Source organism: Bos grunniens, chromosome 3, assembly GCF_055505025.1.
Source record: "Bos grunniens cultivar Pamir isolate PY7600 chromosome 3, Bosgru_T2T1.0, whole genome shotgun sequence".
NCBI lineage: Eukaryota > Metazoa > Chordata > Mammalia > Artiodactyla > Bovidae > Bos > Bos grunniens.
Window position 1 is genome coordinate 41,553,701 of NC_141167.1, and position 25,437 is coordinate 41,579,137.

A 25,437-nucleotide genomic window follows, 5' to 3' on the forward strand; every position below is an offset into this window, starting at 1 on the left:
ATGTGCACCCCAATGTTCATAGCAACATTATTTACAATTACCAAGATATGGAAGTGACCAAGTGTCCGTCAGCAGAGGAGTGGTTAAAGAGGATATGGCATATAGCAGTATACACAGTGGAATACTACTCAGTCATAAAAAGAACAAAAACTTTTGCCATTAATAGCAACATGGATGGATTTGGAGGGCATTATGCTAAGCGATGTATGTCACAGAGAGAACGACAAATACTGTATAATATCATTTATATGTGGAACCTGAAAAATACAAGAAATACAGCAGATAAGAAGTAGACTCACAGATATAGAGAACAAGTTAGAGCTTACCAGTGGGGAGCAGGGGGAGGACAAGAGAGGGGTGAGGAAATGGGAGGTACAAATTATTGGGTATAAGATAGGCTCAGGGATGTACTGTAAAACATTGGAAGTATAGCCAAGATTTTGTAATAACTAAATGGAAAGTAACCTTTAAAAATTGTATAAAAATGAAAAAATAAATGGTAATTTTGACAAAGAAAAATAAATAAAGTGGAACCAGTAATACTACCTATTTCCTAAGGGTGTTGTGTAGATTAAAGGCAGTAATAGTCATAAACATATTTTGTAAATTCTAAAAGAGCTATATAAATGCTATTTTATTATCACTGTTGCTTCGGTATTGGTGCCTGAAAGTGTTCCTGGAGATCACCTCTTCAAACATGAGTCACAGCTAGTCTTCATATTTTGGGAAAAGCCCAGCATTTATGCAGTGAGTACTTAAAAGTTAGGAGTTACAGAGTCAGGATTCTACTTAAATTCCCAGGACAGAGTAATATCATTTTTTAAAGCTTGAATAAGTTTCTTTACCCTATTCAGAGTTGTCAGAGTGTTAGCTGTGTTTACTCTCCTGCAATGAAGTGCAAGTAGTGTGAAATTGAAACCTAGTTATGAAATTTTGAAACACCTTTGTTTACTCGTGGGCACTAACCACGCTGGTATTTATAACAGACAGTGAATAATCCTGATGGTTGATGTTTAAGTAGCAGCTTCACCAGTGAATGTATTTTTGTTTTATTCCCTGTTCTTGTCATTTGATAGATTTTGCTCAAGTTAAGAAATAGAATCTTCTGAGAGGGTGGGAGGGAGAGCTGCAATGGCACCCTGGAGGAGCCAGGGCTCGTCTGGCTTGGAGTCAGACTTGGACGCGGGTCCCAGTTCTGCCACTTTCTGGCTGTGTAACTTTCAGAAAATCGCTTACCTATTCTGAGCTACAGTTTGTTTATCAGAAGGAAAAATGGAACTGTTAGTACATACCTAAAAATGTCATTGTGAGGATTAAAGGAAAATATATGAATGCAATTTATTTAGCTATTCAGTTCAGTTCAGTTCAGTCTCAGTCGTGTGCGACTCTTTGCGACCCCATGAATTGCAGGATGCCAGGCCTCCCTGTCCATCACCCAACTCCTGGAGTTTACTCAAACTCACGTCCATCGAGTCGGTGATGCCATCCAGCCATCTCATCCTCTGCCGTCCCCTTCTCCTCCTGCCCCCAATCCTTCCCAGCATCAGAGTCTTTTCCAATGGGTCAACTCTTCGCATGAGGTGGCCAAAGTACTGGAGTTTCAGCTTTAGCATCATTCCTTCCAAAGAACACCCAGGGCTGATCTCCTTCAGAATGGACTGGGTAGGAAGGCTAATCATGCCACTAGTCAAGGGAGGTTCCACTAAAGTCATTGTAAGCAGTGACTTGGGACACAGGAGTTAGAGGCTACTCACAATAGCATTACCTTCTTTCTCTCTTTCTCTTTCTGTTTTTCCTATAGGTGGTTCTTCATTTGCCAGCAAACCTTCCACACCAACTGGATTGGGTGGTGGATTTCCACCTCTCAGCTCACCACAGAAAGCATCTCCCCAGCCCATGGGTGGGGGGTGGCAGCAGGGAGGGGGCTACAACTGGCAGCAGACACAGTCCAAGCCACAGTCCAGCATGCCCCACTCCTCTCCCCAGAACCGGCCCAACTACAACGTGAGCTTCTCATCCATGCCTGGGGGCCAGAACGAACGCGGGAAAGCAGCAGCTAATTTGGGTAAGGATGATGGTATGGGGCCTGGCTAGAGGGTACCCAGCGGTATGCATGTCTGAAGAAGGAGACAGGGAATTTGGCAGTTTCTGAGGCAGTCTTTGAATTGTAATGATGCAGCACGATCCCTCCCAGTGCTGTGCCTGGAGCTCCTAGGTTTATCATTCTCCCCGCACACTGTGGTTTTGTGAGTGCTGGCTCACCTGTCTGCCTTTCTCCACACTGAGACCAAATGGTGGGCAGGGACTGGGTCTTTTTTTAACTCATTAGCATTAGCACCTAGCAGAACACTAGACAGGTAGGAGGCACTAAAGGAGTATTGAATGAAAGTGAGTGGATGGGTGGATGGATCTTGAAACTGCCATCCCTTTGGAAGAGGGGGTGGAAGACGAAAGCTGGAAACATTTCAAGCACTGCGTTCATGTTTTCTCTTGGCTCCCAGTTAGAGGAATGGACATGTCTTGGACATTTGGTCTTGATTATCCTCTGGCTGGGGGATGTTCCTGAGATCTTTGGGTTTCCTGTGATGGTTTTTCCCTCTCTTCTGAGAAGAAAGTTAAAAGAACACAAAGTGGCCCAAAAGCTAAGGCTGGAGGATAACTCTGGATGGGATTCTTTCTTTTTTCAAAAGGGGTTCTTGATAGCAAGTGAAAAATAATATATTTTTCATAGAAGGGATGGTTACATTTGAATTTTCTAAAAGGCCTGTAATGATATGTTTTATATCTCAGTTGATTTCATTATACCCAAGAATGGAATGTATAGGGACGTGATGAGGAAACAGGCCTTTCTATGGAACATGGGAAAGGAAATTATTCTACTTTTCTTAGTAGCTTTAGCTGACATCTTTTGAGGGCTTATTATATGTCAGGTGCTATTCTAAGCAGTTTTCACATATTATTTCATATAATCTCCAAACCCTTGTTGTAGACAGAGATCAATAATTTTCTTAGTCCATACAGCTTGTAAGTGACAGAGCCAAGATCTACCAGGGCAATGTGACTCCAGAGCCTCTACCATTCACCACCACACCCTGCTTCTCACGATACTTACATGGCAAGGAGTCTTTTTTAGGTCTTTGTAACATCGTGTTTGTTCTTTGGTTAGCAGTGGATATTCTCTGGTAATTCCGTAGAGTCATTTGGCTTCCCCTCCATTTTTATTCTGAGTAGATATGGGGTGAGTGTTGTCAATCAGTGAACACTTATGGAGTATCTTCAGTGTAGAAAACATTGGGGATACAGCTGCAAACAAGACAGACAAAACCCCTAATCTCAGAGCACCCACATTTGAGTGTGTGTGTGTGCGACAGTGTATGTTCAGGATGCCTGACAGTATAGGGACGGCAGGTGGGTTTCAAGTGAGACAACAGAGTTGGTTGAAGGCATGGACTGAATGGACTCTTGTGTTGTGGTTCTGTTTTAACAGCAAACATTTAATAGCCAGGCACTGTTTTGAGCACTTAAAAATATTTAACTCGCCAATTTTCACAACAACCTTATGAGATAAGTCATGTTATTAACACCACGCCTGGTTGACAGATGAGGACACTGAGGCAGGAAGATGGTAAGGAACTTGTCCCAAGGTCACATTGCTAATAAAGGCAGAGCTGGAATTCAAACCAGGGGGTCTGTCTCCAGAGCCCTTGCCATTTGCTACTACCACGCTAGGCTGCTTTTCCAAGCAGATTGATAAAGATTGTGAGGCAAAACCAGACTTAGGGGAAAAGAGTTCTATGATGGACTAAAAGTGTCAGCCGAGTGTGGGCAGGAAAGCAGCAGTATGCGTGCATTTCAAGCACCGAAACCCAGGTCGTAGGCCCATCACTGCTGCTAGCCAGTTGTATGACTGGGGCCTGAGGTGGGGAGGGAGCAGTGGGTACAATCGTGACTGTCCTCATCTGTGAAAGGCTGGAACGGTGGACATGGAATCATGGAATTAGGTTAGTGCAACAACCCAACCTCGAGTCTGAGCTTGGCCGTGGACATTGCATGCGATCCTGAAAGATCTCTTAAGTTTTCCAGACTTCACTTTCTCATCTATAAAATGGACATGACAGTCTCATACGCTACTCACAGGCTAAGTGAGAGGATTAAGGGGCATAGTGCCTGTGAAAGCCCTATGCAGTGTGCCTAAGTGTTATGATACTATGTTTATGAGTAAACACTATAATAATTTTAAAAATACTATGTTGCAGAGGGGAAACAAAAAGCAGCTGACTTTGAAGACCTGCTCTCTGGTCAAGGTTTTAATGCTCACAAAGACAAAAAGGGACCTCGAACAATAGCTGAGATGAGAAAGGAGGAAATGGCTAAGGAGATGGATCCTGAGAAGTTAAAGGTGAGTGAGCCCCTGGCCCGCAGTGACTATCGTGTTGTGTGGAACCGTCAGTGTGGGACTAACCTATAGAAGGTGCCATGTTGAGTTTCTAGCATCTACCATATTTCATTTGGTTCTTGTAGTTCTGATTTGAGTATAGCTGTGTCCTTTAATAGAAAAATACTTTCAGGGAGTGCTGTATATGTTGTTTCATTTCTTTAGTACAATGCACTTATTCCATAATATATAGTGTAGATTTTCTTCATTTACATTTTCAAATAAGCAATGGCACTCTTTAAGATGTGATCTTATTATTCAGATGGCATTGCAATCTGTAGGTAAGTCATTATGATTTGGTGGTAAGAAGAATGCATTATTTGTATTCTCTGTTTCTGCTTTGGTAGCTTTATATAGGACTAGATTAGCTGATGCCCTCAGGATCTCTTCTTTGCTGATAGAGAGGGAGCTATTGATTGATGTGCCTGAGAATTACTCACTCCCATGTTAGACCTAGAGGTTTGGGAACGTGAAAGGGATGGAGGCTAAGGGAAGTGGGGTCTCTGGCTTCTACACTGCTTCACTTCACTTTTAACCAGAGCATTTCTACTTTTATCTGTTTCTGATTCTTGGATGTCTAGGTAAGATTTTATTTGGAAAAAGAGAATGTTTTCATATTCTTTTCTTCTAAGGTTTGCAAACCAGTGTCTATAACTTTATTGTTTCATAGATGAGATAACAGACATGTTACTTCATAGCTGAAGATATTATCTGGACAATGGTTAATTGGGGGACAAAAGGATGGTTATGTTGATGAATGGTGTGAGGTAGTGAAACAGTTTGTGAAGATCAAGAGAACTGGAAAGCTTGTCACAGACAGGCTGAATTCCCACGTGACAAAATACACTGACACTGTTCCAGCCTGGAAGATGAGAGTCTAATCTAGTGCTCCAAAACCAGAATGGCACAACCACTCAATGTTACACATGTTGAAAAACACACCACTGTTGTTTTCCATAATTTGTTGAAGATGCAGCGATACAATTTGCAGTACAATATATGATGCTCTGTTTATATTTGCTATTCACTTCATGCAGTGTTATAAAGGTTTTATCTGCCACAAACACTGTGCTCCACCTCAAGAGCCTTTGTGTATTAGGTAAACTCTGACAATTTTCTGGAAAAGAAAGTGGTTTATGTCTTTTAAACCATGCTTGGTTGTTTAGTTGGTATGGAGTATTTAATTGTTTGGGAGAGTAGTCATCATTCACTTTGACTGAGCTTCTGTTAAGTGCTAACTGCTGATTCATTGTTACAAACCTTTCAATTTAGTGACCTCATTTGTTCCAACTATGGTGATGCAAACTATGAATGGTCATAGTTGGAATGAATGACTAAATGTATTGATTCATTTAACAGACCTTTTCAAGCTCTTTTCCTGCCAGGCATACTGTTTCTGAGTTAGAATGATATGTAAGAAACACTATCCTTCTTCAAACAGGTCTGCCTAATGGCAAGGGGAAAACAAATGCACGATTATGGTGAAGTATAGCACATTTTATGATAGAAATATGTTTAAAAGGTAGCCTGGAGAAATTTGTTTTTGTTTTTTTCAAGGAATTTGTGTGTGTGTGTGTGTGTGTGTGTGTGTGTGTGTGTACATGTCAGACACTCTACTAGACATACGAGATAGCAGGGACCCAGACAGACATGATGTGTGCCCTCGTGGAGTTCATACTTTAGGCATAAGTCATTAACTCAGGGGGACCAGAGAGGAAGGAAGGTGTTTAGACTTTCCAAGGTGGAACAGTGTGAAATTCCTGAGCAGGCTTTTGAAGGCTGATAAGGAGTTAACCAGAAAGAAGAGGTGTAGGGGGCGGAGGAAGAAGAGCCGTCCTGGTAGTGGGAAGGATGACCTAGGCAGGTACCTGATGTTGCTGGAGCTGGAGGGGTTTCCAGAGTCACAGTGGAGATGCTCTGGACTCAGAAGCATTTGAATTTCTTAACTGCCCCTGTGTTAACAGATTCTAGAATGGATTGAAGGCAAAGAGAGGAATATCAGAGCCCTTCTGTCCACAATGCACACTGTGCTGTGGGCTGGGGAGACTAAGTGGAAACCTGTTGGCATGGCAGACCTGGTCACCCCGGAGCAGGTGAAGAAGGTGTACAGGAAGGCTGTGCTAGTGGTGCACCCGGATAAAGTGAGTACAACCTGTCCTCCTGCACCCCTGGGGGTGTCTGGTCCTCCTGTCCTTGGTTTATAAGCGTGTGTCAAGGAGTCATACTTTCAACTTGCTTCTTATTAGGCCATTTATATGATAAAATAAATTTCATAGGGTCAAAAAGGTACTTAAACAAACAGTTATACTTTATGACACAGAAGCAAAGAAGTCAAGCTATACATTACAAATAATGGAATGAGGGCTTTACTTAGGTATGAGATTCATTACTGACTAATTTTCAGGGATCAGATAGAAGTTGTGTCTGACTAAAGGATGAACTCAGAGTTGGACAGAGGAAAATTTTCTCCTACAGTAATATGGCAGTATATTCAGCCAGGATTATACAGTGAAAAAACTTTAGAATGTAGTTGGTAAAATTGGTGAGAATCAACAAAATATTGAAAATGGAGCTAAATTCATTACTATATTGATTATGGCAGTTTATTTTCACTGAAGTACACACACACACACACACACACACACACATACATGCTCTGCACTGTCAGAGACTTCAACCAGTGGATGGCCCAGTTGAGATCACCATAACACACAGAAACCTCTTTGACAGAATTGGATCACTTGCCATCATATGGACTTTGTTATTGTTGACTAGTCACTAAGCTGGTTCTGACTCTTTGTGATCCCATGGACTGTAGCCCACCAGCCTCCTCTGTCCATGGGATTTCCTAGGCAAGGATAGTAGAGTGGGTTGCCATTCCCTTCTCCAGGGGTTCGTCCCTACCCAGGGAGTGAACACGCATTGTGGGCGGATTCTTTACTGCTGAGCCACCAGGGAAGCCCCATCATATGGACCGTGTGAGTCCTACAGTGTGAGGCTGTGACTGAATCCTACTTGAGAACACACACTTGAATTTGATGTCTTAGATTTTCATCTCTCTAAACTTTTGGTGACAATCCAGATAGTAGTAAAGAAATGATATATTTCAGTGACTTGAAGAGAAAGGGAAAGAGCCCAGAAAAACCCACAAACTGTATGCCTGTGTTATGGGTCTCCAAGAAAATTTTTTTAAGAAATAGAATAAAGAGTGTTTCAAAATGCAGTCCATCAATCAGAGCTACGCAGTCTTTGTCATTTGGTAGGTAACTCTGGAGAATGGAGATACATCTTGTGCTGACCAATAAATTCTGTTACCTACTCAGTGACTGATCACTACTACCATATGTGAATTCCTGGGGGAGGGCTTTGTGGAGAGGTCATAGTAATTAGGGTCATGTAGATGGGGCTATTGGCTTCCTTAGTGTCTCAAGCGGTATAGAATCTGCCTGCCCATGCAGGAGATGCGGGTTTAATCCCTGGGTGAGGAAGATCCCCTGAAGAAAGAAATGGCAACCCAATCCAGTATTCTTAACTGGGAAATCCCATGGACAGAAGAGCCTGTTGGGCTCTGTGGAGTCACAAAGAACTGGACATGACTTAGTGACCAAACAGCAACAGCAGCAAGATGGGGCTGTAAAGAGAGAAATGGTCTAACAGAAAAAGATTTCAATTACTCAGAGCCCACATTAGCAATGAAAATTTTAATATAAATAAAATTTTGGTCTGTGGTATCTAATGTGTATTTTTGGTTTTTTTTTTTCTGTAGGCTACTGGGCAACCCTATGAACAATATGCAAAGATGATTTTCATGGAGCTCAATGATGCCTGGTCAGAATTTGAAAATCAAGGCCAAAAGCCCTTGTATTAACTTATGAGCTTTTCCATTTCTGCTGCAGACCCGTGCTAATGCTTAGTGTGTGTCACAGTCCTGAGGTTTTTGCAGGTGAACCAAAAACTCCAGCAATGTGTATCCAGTACTTAACTGTTAAGTTACTCGTGAATTAATTCCTCTTTAATAAGGAATGTGGATGTTTGTTTTCTCAAGTCCCCACCATAAAAAGTCCAAAACAGGAAAGGAACTTTTAGTCAGATGACCTTGCAGAGTATTTTTACAACATTCCAGCCTGCCCTGTGGGGAGCCTACTCAGCAATTTGTGGGGAAATTGAAAATAAAGGCTACCAAAGGCATAGCACCCATCTCATTGTCTGAGGATAGGATAATGAGCCAAAGTTATAATAATAGGATTACATGATGGATTTTAACTAATAGTTTTGAGATTTTCTTGGAAAGATAAAATTTGAGCCATGGCTTTACGTAGACTTCAGGAACATGACCATTAAGTTTTGTTTGTTTGTTTGTTTTAACAGAAATTTACTATGGTCTATAGTATAATACTGTACACTTCTTTTGGTCAAGAGGACTAACAGATGTAAAAGAACCTGAACTGTGGGAAGTAATTCTATTATAATCCAGTGATTACTACCAACACTTCCTTCCCGGATAAGCTAAAATTTAGTGAAAATGCTGACTGAAGAAAAATAGGGACGCTAAAGCTGTAGAAATCTGTATTCCTGGTCAGAGAGTTGGGCTACTATCTTCTTTTCCCTTTAGAAAGATGTGGTAGCTTGAAGAATGTCTTAATGCCATAACAACAACCTGATTTGATGAAACTTCTAATTTTTCCTGTAAGGCTTAATGCTCCTCCTTTTTCTTAGCAGAGAAAATGCTCTTAGCTGGGAACAGATTGTAAGGCAGTTTGGCGTGTTCACAGTTGATCAGGAAGACTATCTAGTATGGATCCCCTGTCCTCCAGGTTTGTGATTGGCTGGGGGAAGGAAATCGATGACCACAGTGACAGGGGCAATTGCAGTGAGAGACAGAGAGAGGCCACTTCAGACCAAGTCACATGTCTTATCAAGACTGGCTTCTCTGAGGAACCAGGTTCCTCTTCCCACCTGATGAAATAGGACCTCTTGGATTATTACAGTGGGGTTTATTGTTCTAAAAGTTGTTGGGGGTCCACAGGAATAACAGTTGCACAGGAACGTCTGTGAAAATAAAGCAGGAGTGAAACCTTTGCAGACTTCAGACTGGTTGGATTTCAGTTCAGTATTTTGGCTGTTTCTCACTTTAAGGGGCAAGTGATTGTTTTCCATGACTTTGGTAGATCTCTTTGGGTGTGCAGGTACACGGTGTGCAGAGGATATTCATACAAGGCAGATGGGCAGAAAGATCTTGATCTAATCTTAAAAGGTTTGTGCTCAGTATTGTGAAAAGCTTTCAAAAATTGTTTTTAAAAGACAATCTTTTTTGTTGTTTCTTTCTGTTTTTCATTTTCTTGTGGCAAACTGTACTGGAAAAGCAGCATGTCAAAAATACTTTATGTTCTATATACAACTCTCTTCTTTCTATCTCTCTTTCTTCCTTTCTTTCCTTCGTTCTTTTTTTTGTTGTTGTTATAAAGGTTCATTATTTATTTTACCTTTTGCTGACAATGTGAAACTCGCCTCAAATATTCTCTTTTTAAATATACAGCTGTAAACTGTTCAAAGTAACCATAAAAAACTAGGTGTTATTTATTAACATATTATAAAATAATGTTTGCAGTATGTGCTTGTCTTATTTAAAATTGGAATGTGAGACATGTTGCTGTGACTTTTTTTCTCATTCACATCTGTAGATATTGTGTGAACTACAGTATATAATAATAATTAAAAGGATACTATGTGAATGTCACGTACATTTTGAAATGATAGAACTATATTAGCTTGGTATCATGTTTGGATAATTCATCCATGTTCACAGTTTAAAACATCATTAAACATTATGTAATTAGCAATGAGAAAGAATCTTATCTAACTTAAATTTGGGATGCTCCCTGTCTCTTTTCCGGATACATTATAATTCTGGACCCCTATTTATCTCAAAGCTCTTAACATATACAGACCAACAGGTTTTCGCATTCCTTTTAAATATCTGGTTGTGACAGAGCTTGTTGTTGATCGGATTCACTGTTTCATTCATATTTATTGTAATATATTTTTGTTTTGTAAATATGTTACACTCAACAAAATGTGATTGGTCTAAAATATTTGTAATGTATATTAAAAGGCTCAAAAATATTTGTAGAAACATAAGTTATTTTTTCACTCATAGGAATGCGACAACAAGCTTGAATTACACCTTCTGACATGATTCACTTTTAAGAAAAGTTATGGGGAAAGAATATGCTGCTGCTGCTGCACATATAATACATTTGCACCAAAACATAATCTGATAGAATTTATTGATTTATACTTTAACCACCCCCTTACCACCCTTGCCTCCATATACAGACACACTTTTGATCATGCGGCATGAATGCTGTGTTCCTAAAAGAATCAGCACAGAAATCCTGGCTCTAGCTAGGATATTAATACATTTTTGTGCTGAGGCAAAGGGTTGGATCCTGGGAGTCTGAGACTTTGTTGCAGAAAACAGATCATTTAGCTCTTTAAGAAGAGAAGCAGCATGTTTACTTGGAAACAAATGTTGCAAATCAAAAGTATTTGAATTATCATTGCTGTACCCTGTCGAGAAGAATCTTCAAGTTGGACCCTAGGTGGCGCTAGTGGTAAATAATGCTCCTGCCAATGCACGAAAAGAGAGGTGGGTTCCATCCCTGGGTGGAGAAGATTCCCTGGAGTAGGAAATGGCAAACCACTCCAGTATTCTTGCCTGGGAAATCCCGTGGACAGAGGAGCCTGGCGGACTATAGTCCATGGGGTTAAGAAAGAGTCAGACACAACTCAAGCGACTTAGCACACTATTGACGAAAACACTGTGTAAGGAATGAACATGCAAGTTGAATTCCAGAGCCAGTTATCACAGCAACAGGACAGTTTCCCTGCTGACAACATATACTGGGGAATTTAGGTCAAGTAGACAGGTTTTGGTTGTTCTACGATTTAAAATGGGGAACAATTCAAGTGCTGATTTTCTGACTTCACATTTAAACTGTTTAATGTTTGATCTCAGCTTTCCTACTCAGTAGGTACCATCTGAGCCTCAGTTTTCTCATCTGTAAAGTGAAGATAATAAAACCTAGTTCATAGTGTGAGAATTGAATGCAAGGAGAGAATATAAAAAATTTATCCTAAGAGGTCCTGTTTAGTCCTAGCCAGTTTGACAGAGGACGTGGATCTTATATTTCCAGGTAACACACTGACAGCAAGTTGGGAAAGGGTTCGGCTTCTAAGGTTTTTACTTTCTGTTTTTGATTGAAAGTCTTCTTTATTCTTGAGGAAATACAGAATGGGGTAGTAGAAGAACAGTTTTTCAGTGAACCTCTGGTAAGAGGAAAGCAGATTTTCTCAGAAGATGGTTAAAGCCTCTGGTAAGATGGCTAAGTTCCTCTTTAAAGTGTTGCGTAAACTGGGAAGAACGGCTGGTGTGGACAGGAAAGTTAACTGGAGACAAATACTGTCTCTGCATTTTTCTGATTCTGGACATCACCCTGGGGCAAGCTCCTCATCTTTTTGCCATCTTCCAGTTTCTTACTGCTGAGTCCAAGGCACTCAAACCAAGCTTTGCCTCTGAAGTGTCACTTTTCTCCAAATCATTTCTCTTCCATGGGACTAGCCTTAGGGTGATACGGGAGGCTCCAGCAAGCCGTCATATATGGTTTTCTACACACCTGGTGCTGTGCTCAGTCTCCCAGTCATGTCCAACTCTGTGCAACCCCATGGACTGCATAGCCTACCAGATTCCTCTATCTATGGGATTCTCCAGGCAAGAATATAGAAGTGGGTTGCCATTTCCTCCTCCAGGAGATCTTCCCAACCCAGGGATCAAACCCAGGTCTCCTGGATTGCAGGCGGACTTTTACCATCTTGTGCCACCAGGGAAATCACACACATTTGGCAGGTGGTTGGAAATCGAAGGGAAAATGTGAGATTTGACCCCATAGAAAATCCTCATCAATTAAGGAGAATTTTCCTCATGAGTGCAGCTTTGCACTTCAGTAAGGGAGCTAAAAAAGGGGCTTCCCTGGTAGCTCAGCGGTAAAGAATCTGTCTGCAATGCAGATGTGTATTCAATCCCTGGGTTGGGAAGATCCCCTGGAGAAGGAAATGCCAACCTTCTGTAGTATTCTTGCCTGAGAAATCCCATGGACAGAGGAGCCTGGCTACAATTCCATGGGGTCGCAAGAGCCAGACATGACTTAGTGGCTGAACCACCATCACCACCAAGCGAGCTAAAAACCCAGGCTGCCAGAGTTTGGGTGGTGGGCAGTTTTCACTGCCACCCAATATAGGGAACTCAGAATAGGGAAAGAGAAGTTCTCAGTGATCTTGGATAGATCACAGGCTACAAAGTAAAGAATGCAGTGTAATTCTGGATCTGCAAGTTGTGCAGTGAGCTAGGGACTAGCAACAAAGTTTTTAATAAGTATACCTTCTATCTAGGAGGAGAAATGGGAGGATCTAGAAACATAAACTCACAAGTAATTAAACGTGTTGAGACAATAATATGCTCAGTGTACAATTTAAAAAAGGAAACCAAGCAGGGGTCCTGAAAGGTGGTGGTAGTGAGATTTTGTGTTTCTATCGTCAGGGGAACCTGGATTCCCCAGAACTCCTTTAGCTTTCAGTCCTGTTGAAAAATTTTAAAAAGCGAAAGAAAAGGAGCAGCATCATAAGGTGTAGGGGTTCTCAGCTAGAAAGAGGGATAAGTGACCCATAATCCAACCTTCCCCAAAGAGTTGTGTGAGGAGGGAAGTCCTAACCTTTCTGGGCCTCTTTCTGTAGAGGTAAAATGAAGCCTTTGGACCAGATGGTTTTTAATCTCTTCCAGATTGTACCCACGAAGCCAAAACTCTGTCCTGTGAGCAGACTACGAAGTGGTCCAGTGAAGTCTAAACTAGCCTTGCCTACCTGCAGACCTCGAGGCCCATGATATAGAAATAATAGCTGTTTATTTAAATGTTCATGAAAGCCTCAAGCACAAAATAGCTTGTTTTTCGTTTCTATAGATACACCTGAGTGTAAAGGAGAAAACGCTAGTGCCCGAAAAGCGCTCAAGTTGGTATTATTAAGCAAGGCCAGGCCAGGCTCCTTGGGGCCTCTTCTCTGGTGTCCCCATCCCTTCCTCCGCCACAGCTATGTAAACGCAGACAGGCACACAAACGCAGTCTAGGCCTTAGAGAAAGCAATGCCAGAGAAAGCAGGTATCCCTGCTCTACCGACTATAATTTTCCCCCTCCCCTCTCTATTTTCGCTATCCTCACGCAGAAATTCCTTGCAGCCAGGAATCGCGGTTCCCGCTCTTCCGTGCTATGGTGGACGCGTCCCTAGTGGGCTGTGTTGGGGAGCTCTGGGCCTGCGGACCCAGCGATTCGGCAGAGCCGGGATTCCGGCCAACCGACGGAAAGGAGGAGCGTGGGGCAATTTCGAGGATTATGCAGAAGCTCAGGACCTAAGGGAGCATCGTCGCCGCTATCCTGAGAAAGCGGGTTTGCGGTACACTCCCATCAGCGTGACGGGTGGGTAGGAGCGGGATCTCCTTGGGTGGGCGGGAGGAGATGCGGTCTGGTCTGGGAGGGTTCTGAGTGGCGGGGACAGGGGCGGGGCTCTGAGTGTCAGGGGCCGAGACGAGCAGGGGCATGGCTATGCGTAGCGGGGGCGGGGACTGGCAGGGGCGGGGCCCTGAGTGGCTAGGCCTGGGGAGATCGGAGCCGTCAGGGGCGGGGCTCTGCCAGGCGGGGCGGGGTCGCGAGCCTAGGTACGGCCCTGGACCCGGCCTCGGGCGGGGCTGGGGCCGTGGCAGGAAGCCGGAAGCAGCCGCGGCCCCAGCTCGGGAGACATGGCTGGCGTTAAAGGTACATCCTAGGTTCCTAGCTCGCTAGTCCTGCGGTGGGGTCGCCGCCTTGGCTCTGGGCTAATCCTGGAGCTGCGCCTTTAGCGCGTGGGCTGGAAACGGCCTCCCCAGATGTGCCATCGTTTTCTCCTTTCCCGGTGGGAAGGAGTTCCCCTGCTCTCTTCGCTCCTTGGGGTGCGGGTGGAGGCGTGTTTTGGGGAACCTCAACCTTTTTCTGCAAGGCTACTAGTCTTCACTCTTTCACCCGGCGTGTCCGGGTCGCTGCAGGCGAAGCCCTCGCCGGGAGCATTCCTTCCCTGGGAATCACCGGCTAGCCCGGGTGGGGCATCACCTCCCGGATTGCTTCCCAGTTCCTCGGGAAGCAGTTCCCACCCCCTCCTCTGCCTAGTTTTAAACTGGGCTTTCACTTCCCGTCATGTTCACCCTAATGCCTCTCCCTGCTTTTCCTGCCACTTTGCCGAGTTTCCCACTTTTTCCAGACGAGCCATTGTCTCCAGTGTTCTCGGCATTAGAACCCTTACATCTGTCGTGTCGTGTAAATTGATTTTTACAATTGGGCAGAGTTGGCTGCAGGCGGGTGTCAGCGAAAAGCACCCTGAAATGCTGTATTTGTCTTAATTGTACAGAGTAGATTAGGTGGGATTTTATCGTTACTTTCATCAGTGTTTATTCCTTTATGGACAGACAGGAGGGTGGTGTTTGTATAGTACTTAAAAAAAAAAAACAAATGTTTATTTACAATATCGTGTTAATTTCAGGTGTACAGCACAACAATTCAGACACACACACACATATATACTTCAGATTCTCTTCCCTTATAGGTTATTACAAAATATTGAATATAGTTCCCTGTGCTATACAGTAGGTCTTTGTGCAGTGGGGCTTTCCTGGTGGCTCAGACAGTAAACTGTCTGCTTGCAATGTGTGAGACCTGGGTTCGATCCTTGGGTCGGGAAGATCCTCTGGAGCAGGAAATGGCAACGCACTCCAGTACTCTTGTCTGAAAAATTCCATGGACTGAGAAGGCTAGTAGGGTACAGTCCATGGGATCACAAAGAGTCGGACACGACTGAGCAACTTCACTTTGTGCAGTGAGTGTTTTTGCATGGGACAGTTGATTTTTAAAAAGGGGGTACCAAGAACACCAGTTCCCTCATCTGTGCACCTTCAGAGTGAAGGGGAATGCCAGCAGTGGGAGAGGTTATTGGAAGGCTTCCTTAGGTGGTAGGACCCACCCCATTAGATGTCTAATCTTTTGAATAGAGTAGGATAACTTGTTTCCATGTTGGAGCCCCTGTCCTTGAAATTTGTACACAAAGATCTTCCTTCTCTAGTTAATCAACATATGCTGTAAACATGCATACGGGTATATTTGTACACATGCATGTGTTTGCTATGAAGTTTATCTGAGTGTGTAAACTGTTAGCAGACATATTTTAAAATTATTTCTGGCGGACTTTTATAATTGGCATTAATATAGTAAACATGATTTACTTGGACAGTGTTCATTTTGTAATATTCCACCTGAAGCCAGTGCAGAAAACCGATAAGAAGTAGCACCACTACGCTTTGTTTAGTCGTGTCCGGAAACTATCAAATAATAATGTTTATGTGTGAATGTGTTAGAAATTGCATTGTAGTAAAAAAAAGAAGATAGGTTATGAAATGGAAAAGGACTAAGGAAGTGTTTTGCAGATAACTTTTAAAGAAGAACTGCTGTGTGCCTGAGGCTTGGGATAAAAGGTTAAATGATCAGTTATTGTGTGACAGGGCTGGAAATAATTGTGTTACTGTTTAAATGTCTAAGGTGTGCTCAGATACAGTGTGAGGACCAAGATGGTATTGCAGGCTGACTGTATCCCCCCAATAAATACATTCAAGTTCCAACTCCCCAGTGTCTGTGAATTTGACCTTATTTGGAAATAGGGTCTTTGCAGATATAATCAAGTTAGGATGATATCGGATTAGTTGGACTCTAACCCAATGACTCGGAGAAGGCAATGGCACCCCACTCCAGTACTCTTGCCTGGAAAATCCATGGATGGAAGAGCCTGGTAGGCTGCAGTCCATGGGGTCTCGAGGAGTCGGACACGACTGAGTGACTTCACTTTCACTTTCATGCACTGGAGAAGGAAATGGCAACCCACTCCAGTGTTCTTGCTGGAGAATCCCAGGGACGGGGGAGCCTGGTGGGCTGCCGTCTATGGGATCGCACAGAGTCAGACATGACTGAAGCGACTTAGCAGCAGCAGCCGCAGCAGCCCAATGACTAGTGTCCTTGTAAGAAAAGGGAAATTTAGACATGGAAAAATATAGGGAGAACAGCATAGGAGGACAGAGGCAGAACTTGGAATGATGCAACTGTGAGCTAGAGAGGACCAGAGATGGCAGGCAACTGCCACTAGTTAAAAAGAGGCATGGAAGGATTCTTCCCTTAGAGTCTTCAGAGGGAGCAGATGTCCTTTCTAGATATGAGAGAGTAAATTTCTGTTCTTCTAAGCCACCCAGTTTGTGATACATTTTTAATAGCAGGTCTAGGAAACTAATACAGATGGCATTACCAAACCCTGCTCCAGGGAGGAAGAGGACCAGTCTCCCAAAAGAGGCATTCCTTGCTCTGAATCTAAAAGGATCAATAAGACTTCACCTGGCAAAGGATTGGGGTTGAGGGCAGAGTTTATTCTAATGGAGAGAACATGTGAGACGGGGCAGAGGTGCGCCTCCAGTGCTAGAACAGCTCATAGGCTGTGAAAGCAACTGTGCAGGTGACACCAGCTTTGTATATTCGAGAGGTCACCATCTGCTGTGCGGAGGATAGATTGGAAGAGTCATGAGGTGAAGGCGGGCCTGAGATGATAAGGGTCTGCACACAGATGATAAGTAGCTGAGGGCACGAGAGAAGAGGTGGTTGTCTTAATCCTTTAAGGCTGCAGGACAAAAATACCATAAGCTGGGTGGCTTAAATACATTTATTTCTTAGTTTGAGAGGCTGGGATCTCCACAATCAAGGTGCCAGCAGATTTGTTATCTGGTGAAGGCTTGCTTCCTGGTTCCTGGACAGGTATCTTTTTGCTGTGTCCCCACACAACAGAAGGGATTAGGAAGCTCTGTGGAGTCCCTTTATAAGGGTCCTAATCCTGTCATGATCTAATCACCTCCTACCACCATCTCGCTGGATGTGAAAATTAATAGATGAATTTGGGGAGTGGGGACATAATCACTTAGTCTTTTGCAGTGGGTTTGAGTGAGGTCTGGGAGATTGAGTCACCCTGACTTACTGATTTTCTAGAAAGTGGAGTGTAGGGCTGGTGTTAGTCTTTCAAGATAGAACCTTGGAAAGGAAGAAGTGTGTGTTTGGGAGGATAAGGGGAGATGTTTCAGTTTTACACATGTTGAAGTTGAGTTCTATGTTGACTACCCAGAGAAATCCAGATTGGAGTTGGAGGTGCAGGCTGAGTTCTTAGGAGTTACTTCAAACTGCAGCATTAGATGTAGCTGGGTCCTTGTGGTACCAGGGAGCTTTGTGTTGAATGCAGTATCCCAGCAAGAGTGTGGAGTGATAGGTGAATTTGGATTTCTGGTTAGCTCTGAGTTTAACAGATGGCCGAGGATGCAATTCCTGAAAAAGAAAAAGGAGGTAAAGAGCATCAGTTGGAGATACAATTGTGAACTTTGAGTGATTGGTGTCCCAGAACAGAAGGAAGAGGTCTATGGTTCATAGCTCTGAATGGTCTCCTGTAGGACAGAGTGGTGCAGGTGGTTAGGCACAGGCAGGGGACAGAACCGATGAGGAAAAGATCATCTGTAGTGAAACAATATGGGAAAAGTTACTTTTGTCCATTTTTTCCCCCCAAAAGTGACATGTACTAAATGGAAAAATATATAAAACTGACTGTCCTTCCTTGTCCTCTAACATCTGTATGCTCCCAGATGTTTTTAAAAATCACCTAGGTATCTTCCCATAAAAGTCTCCCCAGATTGCCTCTTAAAGTAAAAGGAAGCAATCAAAATGTTAATTGGTTTACCTAATGACTAATTTTGAGTATTATGGATTTTTTTTCAGAGGAGTACTCGGATAATTCAGTGTCCGGTGCTTGTGATTGCTACCTTTACCGAAGACCGTTGCTAAAATGAGCATATACTTATATCAGCATTTGCTTACTGAGCTCCTGCCTTTGCCAGTCACTTTATATAGGTTATCTCATTTGAGTCCCATAAATTCCCTAATAAGTTGGCATCGTTATTCCCATTTTACAGCTGCATAATCCGGTTTAAGGAGGTTCAGCTTCTACCACAGTCACACAACCAGTCAGGGACAGAGTTACCAACATGAACCCATGTTGGTGACCCAGAGCAGCGCAAGATTTTTTAAACAACTCTGTTATTCTCTCACTCAGCAGTGGACAAAGCAAACACATTTCTACCTCCTCAAAGATTAGTGTCCAACAGATGCAGGGAATCGATATTCAGGGGATACTAGTTGGGAAGAATTTTCTAGGAAGACATGAAAGTAATCTTCAAATACTTGAAGCCCTGTGGTATGGGGAGGCACAGTGATCAAAGGGTTTATATTACAGGGAGACAGTTTGGGGTACAGTTTAAGGAAAGAGGGTTTTCAGCATTTGAAAATTGTCAGAATGAAATAATCTGCCTCAGGAGATAGTGAGTTTCCCTTCACTGGTATTGTATCAACTGGCTGTCTGGCCTCTTAGTATGGGTGTTAGGGAATTCATACATTAGACAGGGGCTGAGTCCTGGAAAGGCTTGAGCTCTTTCTCCACCTGAAGATTTAAGAGTAACAGACATAGGCTGTCATTTGCTAGTCAAATGTAACATCAACCAATGAAATAAGGAAATCTCTTTCAATGAAATAAGCAATTTTTTTTGTTAAAAAATTTAAAATTGAGCTATCATTCACATATCAAAAATTAGCCTTTTTCAAGTGTAAAATTCTTTACACTCTAAAAATTCTTTCAGTGGTTTTTAATATATACACAAGGTTGTACAACCATTACTACTTTCTAATTCCAGGACATTTCATCCATCCCAGAAGAATCCTTCTCCATTCCTCTCCCCCTCCCCCAGTCCCTGATAACCATTGGAACCTATAACTCTTGATTTTATTTTTCCCAGCTCTTGTGGCCTTATCTTTCAGTGGGGCTATTGGGCTGACTTTTCTGATGCTGGGATGTGCCTTAGAGGATTATGGGTAAGTTATTTCAGAAAGAACTATTCTTTTTATGTCTTTGTCACTATTAGTATGGGTGTTAGAGAATTTGGTCAATTTAGCACCAAGCTCTAATGAATGAATTAATGAAGCCCAAATTACAAAGCCAGTCCCTTAGTTAATTGTATTTGTACAGAGAAAAGCTCTTTTCAAAATTGATGTGTTCATTTAATGAGAATTTATTGAAGACTTCCTCCAGACCAGCTGAGGATACAAGAATGATGAGACACAATCCTGTCCTCAGGGAGCTTGCAGTTCTAGTTATGAGTAAGAGACAGGCAGACAGTCCAGTCAGGAGAGATGTGTACAAAGTACAGTGAGAGCGTCCAGAAAGGGAACCCGAATTTCCCTGGTAAAGTCAGGGAGAACTGCATAGAAGAGGTTGTCCTTAACCTGAGACTTTGTGGATAAATAAGTTTATCAGGTCAATGAGTCAGGAGCGGGCATTCCAGGTAGAGGGAGTCTTTAAGAAATAGAAAAACTAATGTGGCTACAGATGAAGCAAATGAGGGAAGATGGCACGGAATGAATGGAAGAAGTTGGCCAGATCATGTGAGGCTTTGTAGTCCAGGGCAAGGAATCTTGAGTTTTACTCCAAGAAATTGAAAGGTTTCCAACCTGTGCACACTCAGATAATTTCTCCTGAATGAACATGTACAAGGCACTGTGCTGTGTTCTATATGGAAAGCAAAGATGACTAAGTTAGGATTCTGTCCCTAAAGAAACTACAGCTCAGTAACACAGAAAACCATGAAGATTCTAGACTTTATATTGTGTCATTGTTTCTTAACACAGTATAAGCTGTCTGCGTATTAATGTACTGGTAATTTTTAATCATCACTACTTAATCATCAGCTGTTCCTGGAAAATAATCATCTCATGCACTAATGTTGACAACTGAATAAATAATTGTTGACCTAGACATTTAGAATAATATAAACTTTGAAACAGGAGTGTATCTTTAATTACGATGTAACTAACTTTCCCTTTTGGGTTTCTCCTGGGTCCGACCAACAGCGTTTACTGGCCCTTGTTTGTCCTGATTTTCCACGCCATCTCTCCCATCCCCCATTTCATTGCCAAACGAGCAACATACGACTCCGATGCAACAAGTAGCGCCTGTCGGGAACTGGCTTATTTTTTCACTACAGGAATTGTTGTTTCTGCCTTTGGATTTCCTGTTATTCTTGCTCGTGTGTCTGTGGTAAGTCTTGTCTATTGTTCTGCCCAGCTATCGCTGAGGTTACTTCACAGGCCTGTGTCTGGAACCACAGTTTCATTTCCACTGCTTAGACGTCATACTCAAAGCCAGACATATTTTTAGTTTCTGTATTCCCCTGATTTAGATCTACCTATCAGTATCTTGCGCATGCTTTCAGAATGCTTTCTTTGTTCCTCTTGCGATTTTTAGCCAGACCAAGTGATTTCTTGCTTTTTCTGTTGTAAGCTATTTTCTGGAAGTATTCTGAAATCCTTGCCTCTTCTTGTAGGGCAATCTAGAGTCTCATGTAGCAATACTTTTCTAGTTCCAAAATAAATATCAAAAGGGGTCCTGGTCACCTAATTCCAGTGTGTGTATGTGTGTGTGTGGTGGCGGGGGGTGGGGGTCGGGTTGTTCCCTACACCATTAAGGAGCAATTCTTCCACACCAGGTGAGTATCCTACAATTCAGCTCAAGTCTGATTCCATCTACCTGGAGACAGCAACAGATTCTACTGGTTCAGGGCTCAGTCCCACAAGACTACCTCCCTCTTCAGATGCCAATCACAAGTCTCATGCTTCTGACTGACTGGCTGTAAATCAGAGGTTTCCACCATAAAAATAGTCACTCTCATCACTTACGAAGTTGCAAGGATTTTAGAAGCTCTTTGCAGAATATGGGGACTGATCAAATATATATTTTTTAATATAAATCACAACATCATACCCAATTCTTCTGCAAATAGGATCATGGACATAATTCTCAACACAATAGTTACATATTGAGGGAAAGCTATATAGCTACTGGAAGATACAGTGAGTAATATGACATCTTCATATTGTCAATGAGGAAAATGACTCACTCACTCAATCAAAGAAATAGAAAATGTTATTTCCCCTAACCTGAGGATCATACCCTGGGAGATGACTGTTCCTTCTGTAAGAGATCAAACCACAGCTGCATAAGTTTTAGAGACAAATGGTTATATGTCAGATGGCATACTGTTGGCCATTTACGCAATCCAGATTGGCATGTATGAAGTGAGCAGTGGGTCGTCATGGCCCACTACATCATTAAGAAGAAAGATTATCTCCTAAGCAGTTATGACGTTCATGAGATTAGGAAGGTGTGTTAGGAAGCAATGTTATCTCCTAAGGAGGTCTGGTTAATACAGATGCAAAGTACACAAAGGGGAGGGAGGAGGCCTGAACAAGAAGAGAAAATTTTATGTTTAAGTTTTTCTTGTCTTGCCATAAATATGCACTTTATTTAATCAGTATCCAATATAAAGTTTTTATCTCCAAAATACACATTATGGGTATAATTTATTCAGTTCTTTGATATTCACTGTCTTCCATACTGTTTGCTTTTATTTCCCCTAATTACATACTGTTTCAATTTCATGAGACTCTTATTTGGGACGTTGAATATCAGACCTACACAAGTGCTATTTATTCGTACAGTAAACAGCATATGCTATTTGTAGGGCACTCGGAATAAGAACTAGATACTGTCTCTGTTCTCAAAAGAACAGAAATTAGCCTGATGGGTAAGTATAGCATAAGTGTACTATATGTGGTCATTAAAACATGATCAGAATGCCATAGGTGCACCAAGGAGAGAAATTAACCTCTGGTATTTGGTGTGGCTTCTATGGATAAATACTATTTTGATTAAAGTAGAAAAGACAATCATATGGAATGGTTCTCAAATGCAAAAATGAAATGTATGGACTAAAGAGTAGTCCAATATGATGGAGCAAAAAGGGAGAGGTTGAGATTGAGGCTAGAAAGGCTGGGGAAGCCTGACTGGGGAAGGTCTGGAATGCCAGGCCAGTGTGAACTCTTTTTAGATAACAGAAGCATGGAAGGTTTTTCAATGTAAGATTGTCATGATCTTATCCCTCTTGTGCCTTAGACTAGTACTTCTTAAATTTTTCTTTAAGGATTTCTATTTTTACCTTTCAAATGCTGCATCATGTTTTATGAAAAAATTTTCACTGATGTTCTCTGCTTGTTAAAACAAAATATGCCCACTAGAGGGTACTCTCATCCCCAACTGTGCCTCTGGAAAACCATCTGCCACGCTGGAAAGCTCTTTTTAGTTGTATCCCGAGTATTATTTAAAATCTTTTGCCTGGAAAAGAAACAAATCAGTCTGTAACTCTCCAATTCCTATTTTCATGAAAAAAGGCAATCTATCCAGGACTTCCGGTAACCAATATTGTAATTGGACCCTTTCTAATCTTGCTTTGTGTATTTTACTGAAGGCAGTCATTGTCTCATGAAAACACGTAGAGAAGTATGTCTAATGGGGAAAATGTTACGGATGATACCAGACTTAATTAACAAGCGTCACAAAGTGATTGGACTAATTACTGAACTGTCTCCTGCCTATTACATTGTTAAGCCTTTTAGCAGTTTTATTTAGTATTTCATTGGCTGTTTCTGATGCAAAAAATAATGTTTGCAAAGAGTACAGTATAAAGTAAAGATTTAATCCTCTTTTTAATCCTCTTGTGTTTCAGATCAAATGGGGAGCCTGTGGCCTGGTGCTGGCAGGCAATGCAGTGATTTTCCTTACAATTCAAGGTTTCTTCCTTGTATTTGGAAGAGGAGATGATTTTAGCTGGGAGCAGTGGTAGCCCGTGTTTTATCCTGACAAAAATGCATTTAATTTCTTAGAATCCATGTTGTATGTATATGTGTGCACATGTGGCCTTTTACTATGAAATTTAATACGCTGTTTTTTTATACCTTTGTAATCATGTAATCACTTTAAGGAGGACTACATGGGGGAAAAGGTTAGTTTTATTCCCAACGAGTAGACTTCTCCATTCACTCAAGTTGAGTTATGTTGTTCAGCTGTTCATATAGTCATAGTATGGTGCTGTCAGAAAATATGTTAACATACATTGCCCACTCAGTGTGCCACATCTCCATCTGCAGCCCAGGGATGTGCTTGGGTGGGTCCATAACACTGGGGTTATCTCAACTCTCCTCAGGACTTCCAACATATACTCGTGGCCCAGAGAGAAGGAGGTGGCCCCCTCTTTGTGTTGCAGACTCTTGCTTCTCAAAGTGTGGTCCATAGGAGCTTAACTACAAATGCAGAACCTGTGGCCCCAGCCCCAACCCAGCTCACTTTGGTGAGATCCCATGTGAATCCAATGCACATGAAAGTTTGAGAAGCATGTTCATGAAGAAATAAGCATTGCCGTCCCCTTGGCGGAACCACTTAGCCTGTGTGGGCATTAGCGGCTTGTAAAAGCTGTTTCCCCTTCCCCTCATGTTGAGGCCTAGTTCAGATTCTCCTTGATGTTTGTGCAGTGTCCAAACCTATAATTTATAGGCTGTTCCTCAGGTTTGTGAAGTGTTCTCAATAGCAAACAGCCATGGCTTCACATTGTCTGAAAAGCAAATGCTGTCTTCACAGTGGAGGGGAACAGAGCCCCTGCTGGGAGACAGTGGATGGAGGCTGGACTGGAGCTGTCCCTTGCTTCAGCAGGATGGGGAGGAGTGGACTAGTAATACTGTTTAATTTCCCTTTATAGTCTGACATTTCTCCCCAGTTATTTCCCTGTGCTGTTTCCCCCCACCTTCACCAGTCCCCCTAAACCCCCTAAACACACTCCCAGCGGTTCTGATTGGCCCACACTTCTTTATGGCTCGGCTTCTCCTTTCTACAGAGACATGGAGCCAAGTAAGCAAGCAGAGGGTGAGCTGCTTAATTGTATTTCCATGTGATGTACTTACTGTCTTCCACGTCCTATAGGACTTTTAATAACACGTTATGCTACTTTTAAATGAATCATTGAGAATTAGTGTGATGCTAGGTTCTGTAATCTCAGTTTTTCTAGCTCAACTTTTTGTCCAAGACCTATTGAGAAAAGGGATTATTGGAACTAGAACCACTTGATTAGAATATAAGCAATGATTTTAAAGCATTATTAATGTGTGATAACTGACATACATTCAAAACACTGAAACCTTGATGTTTGTAACCCCTTCGTATTCTGGAATGATGTTGGGATCAGAAGAGTGATACCTAAAATGATAATGTGCAGTGATACTTAGCTTTGTGCGTGATTTTATGTTTTCAGTGTACTGTGTACTTACAGAATTGTTAAAGTTGTTATTTCCAATATTTATACTAGAAAAATTGTATAGACACTTTATGATTTTAACCAGCATTTTTAATAACATTTGCACTTACTGTATTGTAATAAACTTCACTTTTAACACAAAAGTTTTAACTGAAAGTCTTTATTCTGATGTTGATTTGCATAAATGGTAACCAAAACAATGAAAATTTCTTGGTGTTCTGAAATGTGCAGTTTTAAGCAATAATCTGTCCTGCATCAGAATAATAGCAATAAGTTGTAAGGTACCATTTTGGATGTGTAGTTGGCTTGTAATAGCTTTTCTTTTCCTAAGATGGAGATACTGTTAATACTACATTTTGCAAAAGTTCCTTTGTTGCTTGTACACATTTTAAATAACCAGTGTAGCTTTAATGTGTAGTCTTCCAGCATTGCTTCTTGATTATTTTTCCAGGATGATATAAAGTCCTTCATGTAGAGTATTTGTGGAATGGAAAGACTAATGTGTTGGAAACACTAATGTGGCTACTAATGGAATGGTTTATCGAAATGATAGGTTATTGGATTTGCTAAGTGTCTGAAACGGGCATTTATTCTGCAGCACCTAAGTGTC

At 42.0% G+C, this 25,437-nt stretch overlaps 2 protein-coding genes across 5 annotated transcripts in view; both read left to right on the plus strand.

The window, feature by feature from the left end:
- Positions 1–10,558, plus strand: part of DNAJC6 (DnaJ heat shock protein family (Hsp40) member C6) — a 179,958-nt gene extending 169,400 nt beyond the window's left edge. For all 4 annotated transcript variants that reach the window (XM_086390402.1, XM_086390404.1, XM_086390400.1 and 1 more), the window contains exons 16-19: positions 1,802–2,065; positions 4,257–4,399; positions 6,400–6,576; positions 8,202–10,558. In XM_086390402.1, the coding sequence (XP_086246528.1) occupies positions 1,802–2,065; positions 4,257–4,399; positions 6,400–6,576; positions 8,202–8,303 (686 nt within the window). In that variant the 3' untranslated portion in view covers positions 8,304–10,558. The remainder of the gene's footprint in view (positions 1–1,801; positions 2,066–4,256; positions 4,400–6,399; positions 6,577–8,201) is intronic.
- Positions 10,559–14,224: 3,666 nt separating this feature from the next.
- Positions 14,225–24,970, plus strand: LEPROT (leptin receptor overlapping transcript). The gene is made up of 4 exons (XM_086390405.1): positions 14,225–14,295; positions 19,428–19,503; positions 20,539–20,725; positions 23,250–24,970. Exons 1-4 carry the CDS (start codon positions 14,280–14,282, stop codon positions 23,364–23,366), a joined length of 396 nt encoding a protein of 131 aa, XP_086246531.1. The 5' UTR covers positions 14,225–14,279; the 3' UTR covers positions 23,367–24,970.
- Positions 24,971–25,437: the final 467 nt, after the last annotated feature.